The 19,962-nt window shown below is 45.1% G+C and overlaps 1 protein-coding gene across 4 annotated transcripts in view; it reads right to left on the reverse strand.

The window, feature by feature from the left end:
* Nucleotides 1–19,962, reverse strand: part of LOC119397576 (relaxin receptor 1) — a 142,266-nt gene that overhangs the window by 87,495 nt on the left and 34,809 nt on the right. For all 4 annotated transcript variants that reach the window (XR_007416599.1, XM_049417125.1, XM_049417124.1 and 1 more), the window contains exons 3-5: nucleotides 11,020–11,163; nucleotides 8,408–8,491; nucleotides 3,560–3,662 (exon numbers count right to left, since the gene is read on the reverse strand). Coding sequence is in view for 3 of the 4 variants with exons in the window: in XM_049417125.1 (XP_049273082.1) it covers nucleotides 3,560–3,662; nucleotides 8,408–8,491; nucleotides 11,020–11,163 (331 nt within the window). In the remaining variant the exon portion in view is untranslated. The remainder of the gene's footprint in view (nucleotides 1–3,559; nucleotides 3,663–8,407; nucleotides 8,492–11,019; nucleotides 11,164–19,962) is intronic.

Raw genomic sequence — 19,962 nt, forward strand, 5'->3', positions numbered from 1 at the left:
GCCCCTCTGTAAGTATCTGTCTGACAAGAAATACGAGCCGATTTTGTAGGCAGTGCAACGTGACACTGTCTCGAAGCGCGAGTGATCTAGCCCTAGCGTGACAAAGTACGGCTTGAATGACTTGATGGCGTTTTGCAACTATTTTTACTCCTACGCGTAACGTACCCATATTGATTGCAATAGCAGCCGGGGTTCTATGAATGGGAGCATTGCGAAACCGACTCTCGCTTCCTTTATGGGTGGCTGCTGGCGCCTTGCGTAACTATATACGACACTTACTTCACTTTGCGACGTTTTTTTTATCGCAGTGACGTGCATTCAAACCCAGTGTTCTCATTAGGAAAGTAACTGGGAAATTTGAATGAATGATAATAATTGCTGGTGTTATAATTTTTAATTGTCGCGGCTTAACGTCCCAAAACCACGATATGATTATGAGAGACGCCGTAGTGGAGGGCTCCGGAAATTTCGACCACCTGGGGTTCTTTAATGCACCTAAATCTAAGTACACGGGCCTGTAGCGTTTTCGTTTCCATCGGAAATGCGAACACCACGGCCGAGACCGAACCTACGACCTACGGTTCGGCAGCGGAGCACCGTACCCACTATACCACCGCAGCGGCGCAATTTGAACTTGTGTGACGTATGAAAGGAGATGTATGACTTAGGCAGTCAAATTTCTAGCGCCAAACTGTCAGGTATTGCTAAGATGTAAAAAAAAAACAAACAATGAATTTCGACGTTTACATACCTGTCACTCTCCGTCAAAGCAGGTATCTCAGTTTTGTAATTTGCGTATGTTTCAAAATCTCAAGTGCATAAACTTGAAAATCTGCCCGTAGGGCTTACGTAAAATTGTTACAGTGTTTACGATGGCTTTAGTAGTGTCCTATGCTCAGAAATTGATGACTCGCCTCAAAGCTGCGCGCAATACGCCAATGTTGTTTGCGCTACATGTATCGGCCGGTGCAGTCTACACAAGGCTCACGCGGATGGTGTCGGAAGATATACACCTTCAATAACATAAATTTAAATTCCTCCATGACACTGCGAACGAGAAATAGCAAAAAAAAAGAAAAGAAAACGTAAACCTTTCGTAATTTTTCCGCTAAGCTCTCAAGGCACCTCAGAAAATTCGATAGCCAGAAAAACAAAAGAAGCGTCGCCTGTGAAATGAGCGACGGTACAAATTCCTTCGCAACTTTGTTTTATAATTATAGCGGTAACCAGAATTGTACGTAGGTGGTATTTTACAATATGTTTGGGTGGAAGTTCGTCGCTAAATAAGATATTACTCGCGTGACCGTACTAGAACGTAAAATCTTTTACGTTTTAAACGAACCAAAATAATATTGTTGACTAGTTCTATATTCTTCCTGAGTTAGAAAGGATCGCCATCAGCAAAATGAAAAAGTGAGTATCCTTAACGGTAAGTAAGCTTCTTTATATACAACAAACCCATCATAGTTAGAAATCATAAACCGCGCGCGAACACAGACACGCCTACACACTAAAGTAATGGGAACATTGTGGATTTAAGCGCCTAATAAATGACGATAGCCAAAGCCGGTTATCTTATTGTTGCTTAATGACTCGTCCTATTTCCGTTCCTAACGTTCTGTCCTCGTTATAGTGGCAACAAGGTTTCTGCGAATGTCTTACGAAATCGGCCTAGGCTCCTTATATGCAAAGCCCGTGGGCGCCTCAGCGTAAACATAATACTGTCCTGGCGACGTAATCCGTACTCTTCTTGCGCCACCGGGATAAAAAGACTTCTTCGTGCCGTCTTTGAGGAAACTGTGGGAGTCTTTGAATACATCATTCTATTTAAGGGACCCTGGGTCGGCCACGGTTGAGAAACAGCATTGAAAGAAAGATAGAAAGCGAAGACAAACACAAAGAAAGAAAGAAAGAAGAAAGAAAGAAAGAAAGAAAGAAAGAAAGAAAGAAAGAAAGAAAGAAAGAAAGAAAGAGGAAGCTAGAAATAGTGAGGGGGAGAAAGAAAGGGAAGAAAGCGAAAGAAAGATATAAAGAGCGACGAAGAGAAAGACATAGAAATGAACAGAGACAAAAAAGACAGGAAACGCCAGAGAGATGAGAGAAAAAGGAAGAGAGAGAGAGGAAGAAATAAAGAGCAAAATAAGGAGAAACAAGGAAGACCACCCGGCTCCGCACTTCCTTCAGGCTTGGCACCACTAGCGCGAAGCTGCCTTATTTTCGTTTTTTATCTCTGAAGTGGGCGTTTTGTTATGAAGCAACATACTACTATGCACAGATTACAGGGGCAGCTCGATATACGCGCTATTAGAGGCGCCATTTCCTGGCGGTTCCTCCGCGGTTTCACTTTGAAGTCCGAGGATTAGCGCGTGCAGGTACAGCTAAGTGATTTTACGCATGTTGACGATAGCATACGCTTTACAATTACTTTCGCTCCCTTGAATGGCAGTTGTAGCTGGAGTAATGATTCAAGGTTCTTAGGGCGAGGATTGGAGTTAAGCGGAGAATTCCAGTGCGCAAGCGTGGCATTATGCGCGATGCGACGAAGTTCTCTAGCTGCATCTACTCTTGACAAGGGTATGAACAGTGTGGGCGCTCCATCGTGGGCACATCGGGCAGCGTCGTCAGCGAGGTGGTTACCACTGATGCCACAGTGACTCGGCAGCCATTGTAAAACAATGTCGTGTCCTTGATCAGCGGCGCGATGACACATTGCATTGATATCAGACACCAACTGGTGGTAGTTTCCACGTCGTAGACTTCGCACGCATTGAAGGGCTGCCTTGCCATCCAAGATTTCTCGACGTGACGCTACAATGCTGTGCCGGTTGTGGATCGGTGTAGCGTTTACTAACTCATTCAGCCATCGCATTGGCATGGCAGATTCATCCATGTGCGAAAGCTGCAATTGTATAGAGAGTACTGATCATCTCTTGTGCCACTGCGCCCAATTTGATGAAGATCGCCGGACTCTCCAGTGTGCCTTGAATAGACTGGATGACCGGCCCTTTAATGAAGCAAAGATCTTAGGAGCCTGGTCGCGTAGCATATCAGCCCAGAAAGCCACACGAGCCCTCCTGCGGTACTTGAAAAGAACCCTATTGAGCGACCGCCTGTGAAACTCGGCACTGTGTGTGTGATGTGACATGTGTCTATCCTCCTCTCTCTCTCTCTCTTTTACTCCTCTTTTCCCCCTGCCAATGTGTAGGGTAGCAAACTGGACGCATAGTCTAGTTAACCTCCCTGCCTTTCCTACATTCCTTCTCTCCTCTCTCTTCGCTCCCTTGAAAACCGCAGCCAAATCGTTGCGCACTAGTCGTGCGTTCAGTGATTGCAGTGGGCCCGTATAACCAAAAATATGCTTCGTTATAGAGCATTCCTTAAGAGAAAATTTTAGGCAATCTTGGTTCTAGCATCTCATTAGTGAATCACGCCCGCCAGTGGCAGATAGCTCGTGCAAAAGAAAAAGCTTTGTGAATTCCGAGTTCCGAGACTGGTATAGCTATTGTCAATGAGGAAACTATGTCGGCTTTTCTTTTAAAACAATGAAGAAAGTACTCACAGATCGATAGCATCTGTCGGCACCGTCGCTGGCAGCTGAGTGAGGCCCGTATTTTCGCAATAAAAGCTTCGTTCCAGGCATCGGCATCCCGGGTACACCCAATCTGCAACGCGTGACAATATATGTAGAACAACGGACCACGTACACCTAACTGCCTTGTATCACTTCTATAGTGATATCGCAGAATGAAATGCAATGGGAAAGCGATATCAACAAAGCTATTCAGCACATTGGAGCTGAACTTCCTTAGTGCCGCGTCACTGGTACTACGTACTACACCTACATTCGATTGCTTCCGAGTGTCGTCGTGGGCACTGATGTGAACGGAGCCGCCTAAATTGAACGCGCAGTAGCGCACAAGAAGAATGCCTCGCGTTACTACAGAATGCTAAGTGGAATGAATGGTATGCGTCGACAGAATGCGCTGGCACGCGTGCCTTTATTGAATTCGACGTACGAAAGGAGCGTCGCGGCGCATAGTTTGATCCACCGTTTTACTAAACAGTGATCAGACGTTCCGAATGTTATGCGCGAAAGGCGTGATTCGTAGAACGTTATACGGGTTCACGGCAGGAAATGAAAAATGGCACTATATTCTGCAGTCCTTAAGCTGTAATTTGAAGTGTGTAATCGCAGTTTGATCCCTGTAGAACTCGAAAACCGATGTGAGAGTTCTCAAAAGTAAACGCAAATAGTGTTCATTTTTTTTTTTTGCAAGAAGCAGTAGCTGCGGCCGCGGGGCTTCTTCAGATGCTGAGCGAACGCAGCGACGCCATCTTTGGTATGCCGCGTCATCTGCAAAAGAAGCACTGTTGAAGCGTAGCCTCCGTGATTAGCTCCGGCAACGGCACCCAGCCGGAGCTTGTCACGGAGGCCGTAGCTGAAGATACGAGAGACGCTTGTTCTCGTTGCACTCGGCTGTTTGTCGTTATGACAGATGTAATCCAGCTGCAGAACTTTCAGCTCCTCTATACTTACTGAAGCCTCCGTTACATAAGCAGCGCTCTCGCAGTTCGGATCAGTGAGCGGCGGGAGACTTCCGTCGGATTGCAGCCCGGCTCCGCCAAAGAACTGAATATGACGTATACGTTTCCGCGCCCACACTTTTGGCGCGCTCGAGTGAGTGGGGCAAGACAGACTTTTCTTTCGCGTAGTGTAAAGCTCCTGCTGCAACAACCGCAGAAAAAAATTACGACATCGTCGACAATAATGCCGGTCCTTGCTAACCACGAAGTTTTACCGAATTCTAAAACAACCTCAGCTTACCTTTAAGGGAAAATGGCTCAGCGCTGTAGGGAAGGGACTACGGGAATAAAAAGGATAAAAGAGAGATAAAGTATTGAAGATAAGACCTCCTCCCAGTCCCCGTGATTTCTACAGATTTTCTTTTTCTTTATTTATGTGTATATAAAGAGAGATGGTGCCATTGCGTGGCGCCGGATACTCTTCTCTTGCATAATAGTTGCCGTCGCAATGTAGGGAACAAGCACAAAACTATACAAAGGCGCATAGAAAAGCACTCAGGCACTTAGTCTCAGTTCTTCAATGCAAAAAAACCTACGCTAATGTCATTCTTGTGTAGGCCCCAGTGTAGTTCTAAATCCTGCGCTCAATCCTGCGCTTAATGCAGCTCCAGCACTGTGAAACTTGAGGAACAGGCAACCCAGCGATTCCCTTTGGCAATCCCGCGCTCTGTACCGTCTCGGCGGTTGTGCGCTTGCTGAGGCGGTGGCGCCCTCATTCGCGCCGCGCGGATATCAGCCGGATATTTCAGAAGCGTTTGTGGCGATTTTAGACAAATTATTGCGATTAATTCTCGGTTATTTCTGTAGCTTTATATTAATTTAGACCTTGTTAGTTGGTTTTGCACTGGTTTTGAGCATTGCTAGCCTTGTTTTAAGCCTTAATAGACCACTGTGTGACCATGCGACGTGAGCCTGGGGATGGACGACAATCCAGGCCCCTAAGTGCTACACACTGAATAGTGTCCATTCAAGAGAAGAATTTACAAAACACAAATATTCACACAAACTAAATACACATAACACAACAGTTCACCAAGATGTCACAGCCGATGATAAGTCACTTGAAAATTGTCTCTTAACTGCAGCACTCTAACTGCAGCAGTTTTCACAAAAAAAAAAGAATTGAAAAATATTTTCTTCGCGTTATTTTCCAACCGCTATTCATGCCTGCATGTTTTTTGTATTTTTGTGTTTGTGAAGGATCTTTTTTTTTCTCGCAACGGTCGTTGTTTACCCCACTGTTTACTCGAGGTTGTTGTCAACTTGTTTATCGAGCGCGAGAAAGCACGGCCGATTTATAGCAGTCATTTTCGCGTCCGCCTACGCCTATATCGGCTTGCTTCAGTCGGAGCTAAAAGAGAAAACAAGCGCAAAGAAAATGCCGGGATGACGCGATGCGTACGACGCGAACTTCGACGACAAACTGATTCCTAGATTGCCTCGGACGGGGCCCTTATTACAACCTCGATATTGGGACAAACACTGGGGACACTCACTGTGCGTGAAATTGCGCCAGCAATCACTGTCAATCCGCAGCGTTGTTCGGTTAGTTCGGTTCCCGGCGCTGGCTCAAAAGAAGACCGAAGTAAAAACGCGATGCGGGAAGTGCTTCGCTACTAGTATTCCTTGGGCATGTTCCACTTCCGTCCAGCGTCTTAGACCCCCCTACTTTGGCAGCTAAGAAGGCAACTTCGAGCACGAATCACGCCGACTAATGAAACACGTCCGAAAGACGCCTGCCTGGTGCAACGCCACCAGGCTTAGACGACGGAAAAGCTATAAAGAAAAGGCGCGTAATAGCGTTGTTTAACTTATCTTGTATCCGAAACTATTGGGAACTAAGTTTAGCCAACCTTAGATGCCTACCAAAGCCCGACTATCTTTTCTTCTGAACAGACGACCTCCCCGGTGAGATCACAAGCCTTCTGTTCGGCCACCATGTTTGTCTGGACCGTAATGTATTAGCCTGCACCGTTTCTCGACGTAGACGCTGTCTTCGCGAAGCGATCTATTTTTGCGGCTCTGTCAGGATTACAGTGATGTTGAAGACGGTCGCTGTGCACTTGCCCATTTGGCCATCTTTTAATAACAGCAAACACAGCGTGCGCTAGATGAAAATAAAAACGAAGGACGGCGCGTGGCGCGAGGTTTTTGGGTTCTTTCGCTAAAATAAACGGCAGCGTCGGGACGCGCTGCCCTGTTCCCTTCAGGCGTGTTGTTCTTGAAGCCTAATTCATCACAGAAAGAAGTCTTCGGATTTTTACGCAGTATACAGCGAGTATTCAAAGAAGGCAGGCGTTCGGGAGCAGACGCGTAGGCTTGAAGAGACGAAAAACCCTCAGAACGCGGGATGTGGCTGTAGCCGACATTTCGACAAGTGGTCTTGTCTTCTGCCAGGCAACAATTAACTGCTTCCTTGAAGAATAGAAGACCACTTGCCGAAACGTCGGCTGCAGCGACACCCCCTTTTCGAGGATTTTTCATCTCTACAGCGAGTGTTAGTACATATATACTGCGTGTGCTGCACGGAGAAGGAAGCTTCAAAATAAAAGGGCGAGAGGAGGATACAATTTACTGAGAAAGTCGAAGTAATTTAATGAGTGTCGTGAGAGCATATGCTTGAGCGCCAGTTCTCTCCACAGGGTTAACGAAAGGGACTGCCAATTTACTTTGTCAACTAATCCGTAAACATTTATTTAGGAATGGTAGGTAAAGCCCCTATTGATTTTCGTGTCTTCATATCTTTCTAAACATATTTTCCAAGCGTGCAAGTTTTATGCACGGGGTACAGGCCCTAGTCAAACCTTTGATTCGACTTTCTGTCTGCGCCCCTACTAAGTACATCCGTGTTACGCTCCTTAAACTTTGATTTCATTTGCTTGCTGTCACTAGTGAAACGAGCCTAATGAATTTTGCTGCTACGCAATATTTCGTGTCATTTAGCCTCGTCGGCTCTTTTGTATCCGTTCCCCGCCGACAAAATGAAGCGTAGAGAGTAGTAGCTTTTTGTGAGAGCCAAGGGGAAGACGTGTACGTATATTAGCCAGATTAATTACACAATAATAAATTCCAGTGATTTCCACAGAACTTATTAATTTGTTTCGCCAACTCTGTAAGTTTCAACGCTATGAGGTGAACATTAATTAGCCCCCGTGATGTTTGCTGACACACACAAAGGGACTACTGAATTTAGTCTTTTACTTCTATTCTCTCTATTGCGACACAACATCTATGTGCTTCCTCCGGAGGTGCATATTTCCGCTTTGACCGAGAGATTATCTCTTGCACAATGAAATTAGTCTCATTTCGGAGCATGTAAGACTGCAATTATTTAACGACTGCAGTTTCGCTAACGTTTCTTGTTTTCAAGCTTATTTTCTTGCCCCTGTACAGAATCTATTTCGTTTTTTTTTTATTAAATCGTGCGATCGCAAACTTGTTATTGCATTCAGCCCTCTCTAATACACCTTTGTGCAATCTTTGGAATATTGATCAATAATCTGTTATAATATCGGCATTCATAGGCTACGACTAGACATCTTTATAGTATACAATGTCTAGAAACAAGGTGTTTGGTAACTTTATGTTACAAAATGGACAAATGAACATAGAATTGTCAATGGCTTGAGTCGATAAATAGTGCGGAAAACTTCGGCGTAATCTCTTAAATTATATGGGAACTTCGAGTCTAAAGAATGTTGGAACACGTCCGTGTGATAATGTACATTTTGAATTTGGTAATATACGTATTTCTTTTGAACGCTCGGTTCAGCATGCTCAGCAGCAATATTCTAAATATGTCGGTTCCTTGAATATTGCTCACCGCATTTCTCGCTCCTCTTCTCCCGGTCTTCATCAAGTCTCTTCTGAAAATAGTTCTCGAAGAACTCTCGGATATGTTCGTCTCCTGCGCATGAAGAGCGAGCAACGCAGGTTTGCGATCAGCCCTTGAATGTGAACTCTAAAAAAGGAAAAAATTCTAACGACACACTTCAACTTCGCGACACTAATGATTATGACCACTTGGGTGAACAGAAAACGATAGGGCACATTCTGTGACAGCGTCTGTAGTACTATGCACTCTAACAAAAAAAAAAACGAGTCATTTCACTCTTTTTTTGTCACTCGTCACATAGGTATACGACTCCCCTTAAGGAGACACGTGAACTCTTCTTGAATACCATTATATCCTATCCTTGTCGGAGGGTCGCGATACCCAAAAGGGAATTATGACTCTCTTTAAAGAGAGTCATACGCGTGAAGTCAGGACCCACCGATAAGAGTAAGACATACTGTGATTTTCCTTAGAGCGTGCACAGAGGTGCTCACTTGCCGTTGTGCTAAACAAGTTCAATGACCTAGCTCTGTCTTCACCAGACAGAGGTCAATATCCTACAATATACGGACGTGACTCCGATATCCCTTCAGAAGTTTGTTAAAGCACCGTTGAGCCTTTTTCAAACTTGTCTTCTTTTTTGTCCTTGCGGACTGCATTTTTGCGGAGCCCACCCTTTTGTGCATGCCTGAAGCTACGGACGCTTATTATAAGCATCTGGGCGGCTGAGAGATTTGCATCGCATTGTAAGATGGGAGCCTTCGAGGTGTTCGTTGCAAATTAAGATTCTCTCTCTTCTTTATCATAGACACGCACTTCTGAGAAACCAGGCAACGGCACGCAGTTGTTACCGAAGAAAGTTGTTCTAGCTGGATCCGATGCACTTTCCGTGACATATAGTTACTAGCACGACGAAGTTGAAAGAAAAAAAAGCGTGGGACAGGAGCGAGCGCTAGTTCAAACGGAAAATTTTATTCAAGGGACATGAAAAGAAGGCACCATGCTGCAAAAAAAAAAGAAAGAAAAGAAGAAGCGCTGACAGATGTGCGCGGGCATTGTGTTACAAGATAACGAAATTCGCAAAGGCACTTGTGTCAATTACGCGTCCGCAGCGTGCCATTAAAAAAATATTTTCGTATCTGGTTCCTTTCAAGGGATAACGCTTATTCAGCGCTCTGTGCTGTCCCCAACTTTTCTCGCGCTAGTAATTATGTGTCAAAGAAGAGACGCACGCAGTCACTTTGTTCACACATTTCATCATTAGCGCGCGCAACTCGTCCATTTAAGCGATGTCTCGAGGATCGTATAGACTAGAACGAGGCGAATTGTCTTTGCAGCGTGCGGAAACTAAGTTATTCAGAAACTACAGCAGTTCAACGCGGTTCTGTTAATTATTTTTTTTATTCTTGCAAGCAGCCAACGGGCGTTCTTTTTATTATTATTCATCATATGAAAGCGATTACGAGGAACGAGTTGCGCTGTGGCTGTGAAGAGCTCACTGGTTAGTTGTGAACCCGTAAACCCCTCCGCAGGCTTACTTGTTAGTTACTTAACCAGTAGGTTAGTCGATTAACCAGCAAAGCTAATTGATTATTCCATTAATCGTTAAGACAAATTGAAAAGGTGAACTAAAAGGATGGAGCCAGTGTGTGACTTATTAATGGATTGTTTCCACTTTTGCTGCTCCTACGTAGCCCTTGTTTCTGGTCTATTCGGTTCGTCCTATGGATGATCTGACTGAAGCAAACCAAAATGGCTGTTAAAAAGTACGTCCACTCTAAACTTTTTACTGCGATATCAATTATATGGACAGTCTCGTCGAGCTTTAGCCGTTGCTGTCATGTTCCGTATAAAGTTCAAATCGATAGCATCGCCCCATCCGTCGCGTGCTCTGCGTGCGACTAAAAGCGCGTAAGCGCTGCCGACGAGCGCGGCTGAAGCAAGGATAAAACGCGCCGGCCATCCCCATCGCGCAAAGGGCGCATGCGATAGCATCGCCCCGCGGGCAAGGGCTGCCATCGATGGCTCCTCAAGCAGGGTTAAAACGCCCCGCTCATCTTTCGACGCGCGAAAGGCGCATAGAGATAGGAGCCGGGGGAGGGGGGAGGGAGGCTTTCACTAGCAGAAAATGCGTACTTTCACTTACGGGGCATAGTCGCCCGCAGCCGTGCGCTCCGTATATCTCTAGAGGGGCTCAGTAGACGGCTCATACCTTTGTACGCGATGTGATCTCACCGCTTACATCGCGTAGAGATCACAGACAGCAAGAAAACCACTTCGCTCGCTGGAGTGGCCGAATTCTCTTACGCCAGCGTTTCGTAGATTTACGCGAGATCGGATCCTAATGGATCCGATCTCGCGTAAATCTACGAAACGCTCGCGTAAATCTACGAGCTGCTATCCTTACTTCGTATGACATTCCGATTTGTTGCTATCACATCTATAACTTCACCCTTGCGCGAAACTGTGACCTTTTGACCTTTTCACTTTGCCCATCGACATGGTATGTCTTAAGTTCACATGTATGTGAGGTCTGTATCAATCTGCAGTTAAGAGCGTCCATCTAATTGTCCAACACGTTTATATTCAAGCACACTTACCACAGCTGAGCTCGTCAGAGCTGTCGGGACAGTCAGCCCTGCCGTCGCAAATGAACTGTCGCCGCACGCAGTCCTTGCCTGTCTTGCAGGGAAAGTGACCCTCGGGACAAACTGCCTCCGTCGCTGCCGCCCCCCACCAAAGCCCTGCGCATCGTAAGCAAAAGGGAAAAACAGCGGTAGATTGAGACTTCGCGGATAAGGTCCAGTGCGTAGTCTGGCTACCCGGGGTTCTCGGGGAGAACTGGTCAGTAGATAGAGAAGTAACTTAGGCAGGCAGAATGTGCATGCATCCAAAGACAGTTACAATACGTAAATATAATGGCAAATTCCCCCGGGGATGCAGCACAGGAAACTTTTGTGCATTTTCCTGTTTTTGTCAGGTCATACCGAACATCTCACTTTGTACGTGTACATCTGACTTATTTTACTTACCTTTACTCATGCTCGAACTCGGACACATTTGTGACTCATGTGATGTCGGATTGCACTGTGTTTGCACATCTTGTGTTCTAATGTATGACATATTTTGTGCCCTTGTTAAAAGTATTGCATATTTCGTTTGCTAAACGAGGAGGAATAGCTGGGGACGCCATAAGGGCACCCACTTCTCATATTCATCATTTCAATTAAAAAGAAAAAGCAACAGCTCTAGCACTCCACTGAAGGTTTAGTTTAAAGCTGACGTCATCAGGAGCACTGTCAATGGCGTCACATGCGCGACATCTTGATGGTGCACGAGATGTAGCCGACGAAAAACAGTCAGCCTTCATTATCACCCAAACAATAATCAGACATGGCTTAGTTTGGCACTTGCTGCCCGTTTTGCTGAGAACCATATATATGCACCACGGTGTTGTATCCACACATCTGCTTAACAGAAACGCTGATGCGCGCGTTCGCTTGCCAGCCGCGGAAGCAATAACGCAGTGCTAGCTTCGGTAGAGCCTGTTGAATGCAGCATGACGGTGCGTCCACTTTGCTACGAGGCCCTTGCTATGAGCCTTGCCCATAGTAAGGGCTATAGTAGTAAGGGCATCGTCCTGACAGACTTGATGCCTTATATTAACATGCGAGGGTTTATTGGTTAGCTGACGCTTCGTGCGAAAATCATGTGCCACCTGGTGCCCCCTGGAAAAAAAGATGTTATACACTCGTCGCCTTGGTTACAAGTAGCGCTGACTAACAAGCCCAGCGATTAAACGCATAGAAATACCCAACAAAGCGGACGAGGGAGCGCCATCCGTCGTAGCTCGATTGGTAAAGAATAGAATGCGCAATACCAAGGTTGTGGGTTCGCCCCCCTCTCCACGGAGAAGTGGTGAATTTTCGTCCACTTTATCTCATTTAAATTAATTTCCTAATTACAACACTACAGCAAAAAGATATTCTTCCCTATGCTTTACTTGGCCTAATTCTCTGTTAGTTTTACTTGGTTGTGTCTAACGTTAACCTTTGTGACTATTGTTGGCAAACCCACTGGTTTTTTACTGGGTTCTTCTAATTCAACCACGCACAGGCCCCGTCTGGGAGTCGGTGAGGTTAAGTGGGACAAAGTCAGAGGGAACGGTGCAAGTATGACTCGTCGTCCGTGCGATGGTTATCGCAGTACCAGATCGCTTCACGAAGTCTCGTTGAGCAAGCCGATAGAGCGCGTAGACGGGCGAATGAACGCATCGACAGATAACATGCGCCCGAAACATGCACTGTTTAATGAGTACCCCATTCTTAAGCGGCAAAAGCTCTACCTGAAGCACGACAAGTGTCAGATGGGCGACGTGCCTTGCCCGTGACATTGCTTGGGTGACAGCTGCGAACTTGGATCAAACGGGCGGGCTCGCGCGCGCGCTATCTCGACAGAGATTGCCAGACGCATACCCTTGTTACCAGACGCATACCCTTGTAACCAGACGTATGCCCTTGTACCAGACGCATTCTCTTGACAGAGATGACGCATACCCTCGTAAGTACGTGTTGCGCTCTCACCGCTTACTTCGTCCTTTGGCGACAGACTGCCCGAAAACCGCGTCGTTAGCTAGAGCGGCCATACTCTGTTACGCCAGCGTTGTGTAGAGCTACACCAGAGCGGATCCTGAAGGAGTTTGTTGCAGCCGTTACTTCAAATAACATTCCAGTTTGTTCCTATCACCTTCATTGCTTCGCTCTTGCGACGAAACTGACTTATTTAGGGTCGCCGTTATTCTATTCCTATCGACAATGATAAATGACACCAATAGATTTCTCCTGTAGCTTTCTTTAGCGAGTTGCTGTCGATTTGGTTGGTAACAACTTTATTGTTGTTGGTAACAACTTTATTGTTATTGCTGTCGATACGTGGCACGATTTAAAAATCCCAGAAGAATCTCAGACCCTTCGGCGGTAATGTGTTCCCAATATAAGGGTACTGCTTAATTCAATTGTGCCGCTCATTTGAACAGCCAAGAAGCAATATGAAGCAGAAGGGTACGCATTTGGGGTGGTTGTTTCATGATTATATACAGGAAAACAGCCCTATAAGACAGATGAAGTGCAGTGGTCTGTGTTCTTTCGTTTCGTCCCGTCTCGTAGCGCTGTTTTCCAGCATATAATATGAAGCACGAGACGGTACGCGACGGGCGGCTTTTAATTACGATATTGAAGTTGCGCTGTATACCACGAGGCTCGTTCAAACACAGCTTCAAGCCTGAAACGGTCATCTATTACGAAATGCTTGCGCTTGTCACAACGGCCATACAGCTGTGTCAGCTTCGATTTCAAAGACAAGAATCCTCGCCATCGTGAAAGATGAAAGGCCTGCTTAAATATTTTGCTTCGTGATACCCGAGTTTTCGGGATACAGCTTTTTGCGCACTCATTAATTCATTATGCAGTGAACGTCGTATTTATTTGCTTACCGGACCTTTGAAGTCGCTCTAAATGTTCAGTGCTCGATGAAACAAGATTTTTTCAAACAGCTTTGATGTCATTGTGATATTTCATTAACATACGAAACACCGAAATATTTTTGCGACAACGCGATTTCGAATTTAACGCTATATAAAAGAAATAACAAAACTAACGCTTATTTTATTCAACAAGGCTTGAAATTGAGCTGATTGGTGAAATTCTATCTGATATCGCGCTGGCGTTGGAAATAAATTATTTGAACAAGGCCGAAAGCACACGACTAAACTGAACAAGGATATCAAATGTGAGTGCTTTGCCATTGCATTTGAGCTGTTTATTTTAATTTTAATGTCTATGTTTGTCCTTGCTTAAATACTGTTCTCTGATTCCATAGTAAGATATCTGCAATGATATAGCAACTTGGGCAAGTCGGTACATTTTCATCATACGTAGAGAGCGGGGCACACGGGAACGAAGGAGAAAAGACAAGAAGCGGACAGTCACATTTGGTTCGAGTTCATCCTTTTTCCATTATCTATCTTCCTCTTTTAACCAACTTTTGTTATTTTCTTACTTTAAAAAGGTATTTGAATATTTAGGGTGACACTTGCGCAGGCTTCATGATTGTTGTATGCTACACGAATTAGCGAGTGAAAAAAAAAAGAAAGAACAGAACTACAGTAAGTGCAAACGCCACAAACCCGTCAAAAGTACGTCACAAAGTAACGAAACACCGGGACGCTTCTCAAGGGGTTGGTATTTGAAATTAATACTTACTAGACTACATCGCGTGCGCATGAAGTACTTGTGCTCCCCACACATTCGCGGTGTTAGAAAGAGTACACTTAAAGAAAAACTTTACGCATTGAACGCAACCATTCATCTCCTTCCTTATTTCATAATAAATTTGCATTGTTAACCAAGTGAACAGGGGCAACCATCGCAAGAAAACGACGGCAAGTACATAGTTTATTTTAAGCTCTGCCTATGTTGATTAGCGTAAAGATAGCGCCGACGACTGGAATTCGACAGTCGACGCTACTCGGCTATTTTTCGAAAGAACATTTGTAACATTTTGTTTTTCAATTAAAAAACCGAGCTGCTGCAGTTAACCTATACCGTTGACTATCAAGGTAAGAATAGTTTAACCTTATATGATAATGCATGACACATCACTTACGGTTTACTTTTTCAAGATGCAAATGTCACTGTGTAACGCTGGCGTCGTTCTCGTAAGTCAACGTCACCCAAGAATCGCTTCGCAACATGCAGTTAACTGTCCTCGCAGCATCAGAATGTGCTACATTATGCAAGCGGAAAAGTGTTCCTAATGCAAATGTCGTTATTCGAGCTGTCCTCCCACACGCATCGTCATTTCCATTACAAATGCTGCACTGTGCTTTGGGAATTTCAAAGCGCATTTTTTATTCGGCTGTTGCGTTCCCGTGATTACGTGTTCTGCGAACCAGGTGAGCTCACAATGCGATGCTCGACAGCTTCACAGCGCGTACAGTACACACACACACACACACACACACACACACACACACACACACACACACACACACACACACACACACACACACACACACACACACACGCTCCTTCACTCACTCACTTATTGTACGCACACCCGCGCGCGAACACGAATTGGAATCTCGGGAGGACTAAGCCAAGGATAAAAGGATTTCCATGAAGCCGGAAAGGATTTAGCTCGGGGTAATTTGTGTGCAAATATACTACAGATCCGGCTTTCCTCCCGAGCTTGAACCTAAAGCTCAAGCAGCGCCTACCAACCCCACGCCCTTTATCGCCCACAAGAAAGGCTAGATATCTGTACGTGACAAATGAGACTCGCAGATCTCTTGTTTTCAAAGAAATATCCGTCACTGGCCAGCAACTATGTTGCGACCTCCTTGGGTACCACGGTTCAGCGGCTGTCCTTGCTACAAACCGCTCTTTGCAAGGCTTTGAGAACCACTTCTTCGTTGTGAGGAATGCCCTCATTACTAGAGGCTAAAAGAATAATCCGAGTACCTGCACAAAAGTAAAGAGATGTCTTCACATAAGGTGCTTGTCCTGGCCAGAGCGAAGCAGCAGCTGTTCGCGATTTCCACCAACTGACAATACAGAAAGGATCCTCTGTCGTTCTTTGGCGGTGGCCTACGGGACGCGTGCCCCTCCCAAAGTTTCATCTGCCATGGGATACACAGCACAAAATGACACTCGACCACACTTGCCTGCCCAGCTAGCTCCCATTTTGCATCAAGGACAGCCCCCCCCCCCCTCGGCGCAAATTTCCTCATACGCCCCTGCCGTAAGCTGAAACATATTTTTCCAAGTAACTTGTAATCATGTTTCCGATAAATACGAAAGACGAATATACTGGACTTGCAACCAGAAGACAAAGCAATGACGACTTGATCTCGTCAGCGTGTATGTATGTATGTACGTATGCATGTATGTAGTATGTATGTATGTATGTATGTATGTAGAGAGAGAGAGACTCTATTGGAAAAACAGATTTTTGCCGGCGTCAGTATACCGCTGGCATGCTACTCTGTGTAGGGATGGGGAACGGGATTGACAGACTACAGAAGAGAGGGAAGGAAATAATAATAAATAAAGAATATAAAAAAATGAAATGCGCAAGTGAACCTGATACAAATATTTACAACGAGTGCGTCAGGTAAGTGAAGCCTTTGCTGTATGAAATGTATGTATGTATGTATGTATGTATGTATGTATGTATGTATGTATGTATGTATGTATGTATGTATGTATGTATGTATGTATGTATGTATGTATGTATGTATGTATGTATGTATGTATGTATGTATGTATGTATGTATGTATGTAGTTTCTGTACCAATGTACTGCGCTGCGCAACAACTCCTGTTTATCTAGCTAACAGCACACCGTAACTACGATATAAGAAATAGTGAAATGAGAGCTCACGTTACTGGCCGGGAACACGTAAATTACGTTCACAGACACCAAAGGAAGCTCCAGAATAAATTATAGAACGCCGAGGGAAGGCAGAAGCCGGATATCCTGTGTCTATAGATGCACATGAGGGGAAAACAATGTCCGCGTTAACGTCAGTGGTTGGTAGGCTCTCAGGTTCGGCTAAAATGCAGTTCTCACGATTACCTTCGTCCCCTTCAAGAAATGTTATCGGAGCATGACTGGAGGAAGGGGCAATTGGTGTCCTTTATAAAAAAAAAAGACGAAAACATAATTGTGTGTAGTGTACAGGGTTCTCGCGTGAGACGAATGTTTCATCCACTCCCGTGTCGATGCAGCATCGGAGACAGTTCGGCGTTTGCTATGGCGTCATCGCTGACGTCGACATCCGTGAAACACCACCTGTCAGCGCTCACAAGCGTAATTCTTTGTCATATGAGAAGACCGCAGCCATTTGTCATCGCTCGACCGTTATGGCTTCGAGCGTGACGTGCGGGCAGCGGGTCAGCTGCTGCGGTGATTTAGCCTTATTGATCGCTCGTGCCCCTTTATTGCTATGTTTGGGCCAAGGTTCTATGTACTGTACTAAGTAAAATACTTAGAAGTGAGGTCTAAACGAATGGACTGTCTAGGAAGCACATCGTAAAGAGCAAAGAACCAAAAACTCAGAGGACCCCTTATGCATTCGCCTAAGACGGACTCGAAGGCGAAAGCCACCTTCTTTTCTGTACCTCACCTGGTTTTGCACTGCCTCCGTGATCGGCCCACCTTAGACCAAGTGACGATGTGTAATGACGCCATCCTGTGACGTCACCTTGTGACATCATAGGGATTTCATCACACGTTTTGGCGATCTGTGTGTCATGATGACATCACATCGTGACGCCATCATGACATCACAGATATCGTGACCTCATCATCATGATGATTTTTTCGCATCACTGGTGTTGACGCTGACGGCGCCAACGCCGACGGCCAATTTTCGCGTTTGATGAGGCATCTAAGGCTTTCGCCTTAACAGCTTCGTATGTCAGCTCATGGTGTAAAGCATGCCAGCTCATGGTGTGAGCTCTAGCGTCAGCTCATTGTGCCAGCTCACGATGGACAGCCTGCGCAGCCTTGGAGTAAAAAAAAACATCCTGCTACAGCATTTGACTTTGTATCATTCTAATAGATGGGGACCATAACCTAATTACATTCTCTAATTTGATGATGATTAAAATTTGGCTGATTACGCACTACAAAAACAGATTTGGTTGGAATGACTTCTGATTAATTTTGAGCACCATGCGTTCTGCAACGTGCACCTAACGCATAGTGCGCAAACGTTTGTAGCGTACCGCCCACGTGTTATTAATGCGGTCGACGACGCCAACAGCGATATTATATGCATAATGGAAAGACCTGGACTTGCAACAACGGACGCGCAGAAATTGAACGGACGGAAAACTGGCAGGGCAGCGTTTCAGTTTTTCATTAATCTTTCATTTTTCGTTGTGAGTACTCTGTTGCGCTTGGAGGTCTGTCCATTATGCACATAAACCACGTAGCCCCATTCGCCGTATCGTGCTTTTACGCAGCCTCTTTGAAGGACTATCGGTCAGGAAATGATGGCGAAAGTGATTTCTTGCTTGCACGACCATGCGAACTTCAACGAAGTTTTTTTTTTTCCCCTTTATTTTGGTGTAGTCTACTGGCAATGTCTTGCATGTGGTATTTGTATTCACGTGCTTCATTCTTTGGTGTGTGCGATCATCTTTTGTTGTTGTGTTCTACGCGAATGTTATGTTGGATGTCGTACGATCTCAACTGCTAAACGCGCGCTAAAGCGGAATGCAGCGCGGAGCGAAAGGTCAGCTCAGCCTGCGTGCTTTATTATGCCAGTGTGCGTGGAGACAGCGAGTGTTCATTTGAATAGTGTTTGTTTGCATTTGCCTGTGCACGGACGCCTTAATGATTTTATATGGTCGATAAAACTACGCTTCTTGCTCTTCGTAGTTGTTTAATACGATGCTGTCGCTTTCGATGCTCCCGTCGTCCATCGAAAGTGCGGCTATTTTTGAGTATTGGGATAGCGGCTCTTTCGAGGCCTACTGTTTCATGATGTCACCGTTTCGTCATTAAAAAGAATAGGGAACACCGAACAAAGGTTAGGAAGCTCTGCGGCTGTTACCTATAACTCCTAACGAACAATTATTTCTCAGTAACCGTTCTCAACCGATATAAAAACATAAATAATGTATTTCAGCTAGAGAAACGGAAGATTACAACTTAGCAGTTGTAGAACGGGTGGCTTCGTTCGTACGATTGCACGGTTATCTTATTGTTGTATACTAAACAAGATGAGGATAGTCATGTGGGGACAATAAAGAAAGAAAATTGTGCCCATGCATCGGTTGCATCGTTTCTCTCGGTTCTAGATACGACACTTATGTAACATGTCAACGCTGTCGTTTATTTCATGAATAGCCGATTTTTGATGAGAGGGTGTTTTTTCTTGTATAATTATTTTGCTGTCGTCGGCTCTGTGAACCACTAGTTTAAACGTTCTTCGAACCGTCAAATAAATTGAGAGAGTGCAAATCTGGACAAACGATAGATCCGTTCTTCGATATACGCAGCAGAGCGGAGCTTACTTCACAATTCGCACGAGGTGGTGTTTCCTCGCTTCATTCGAAAGCTTGAGCTGTTATGGCGAGCTGCCGAAATAAAGAACAAACTAGGGCTTTAAAATTGGCTGCGTATATCTGTTGACTGTCAATGTCGAGGACGACTGATTACCCAAGACGCCAAAAGGACGGCAGCACGATTATAGAATACGCCAGTGTAACGGATATAGTGACTCCCTACACCCGGAGAGGATTGTCGGTATCTCTGTACATATAAGAGTTGCTCTTTTACTCGTTGAAATCATAGATGGAACTTACATTATTTGATCGTTCATTTGTGCCAGCTATACAGGTAACGCCAGCGTTAAGTTAGAGAACATCAGATATAAGTTCGACAAGCATGGAGCATGGAAAAGAAATAAGCATGAGCAATTAACGTTTCTAATGTACCAAAATTATGTGACTCTGCCCTTGGACTCCGCTC

Source organism: Rhipicephalus sanguineus, chromosome 6 (assembly GCF_013339695.2).
Source record: "Rhipicephalus sanguineus isolate Rsan-2018 chromosome 6, BIME_Rsan_1.4, whole genome shotgun sequence".
Taxonomy (NCBI): domain Eukaryota; kingdom Metazoa; phylum Arthropoda; class Arachnida; order Ixodida; family Ixodidae; genus Rhipicephalus; species Rhipicephalus sanguineus.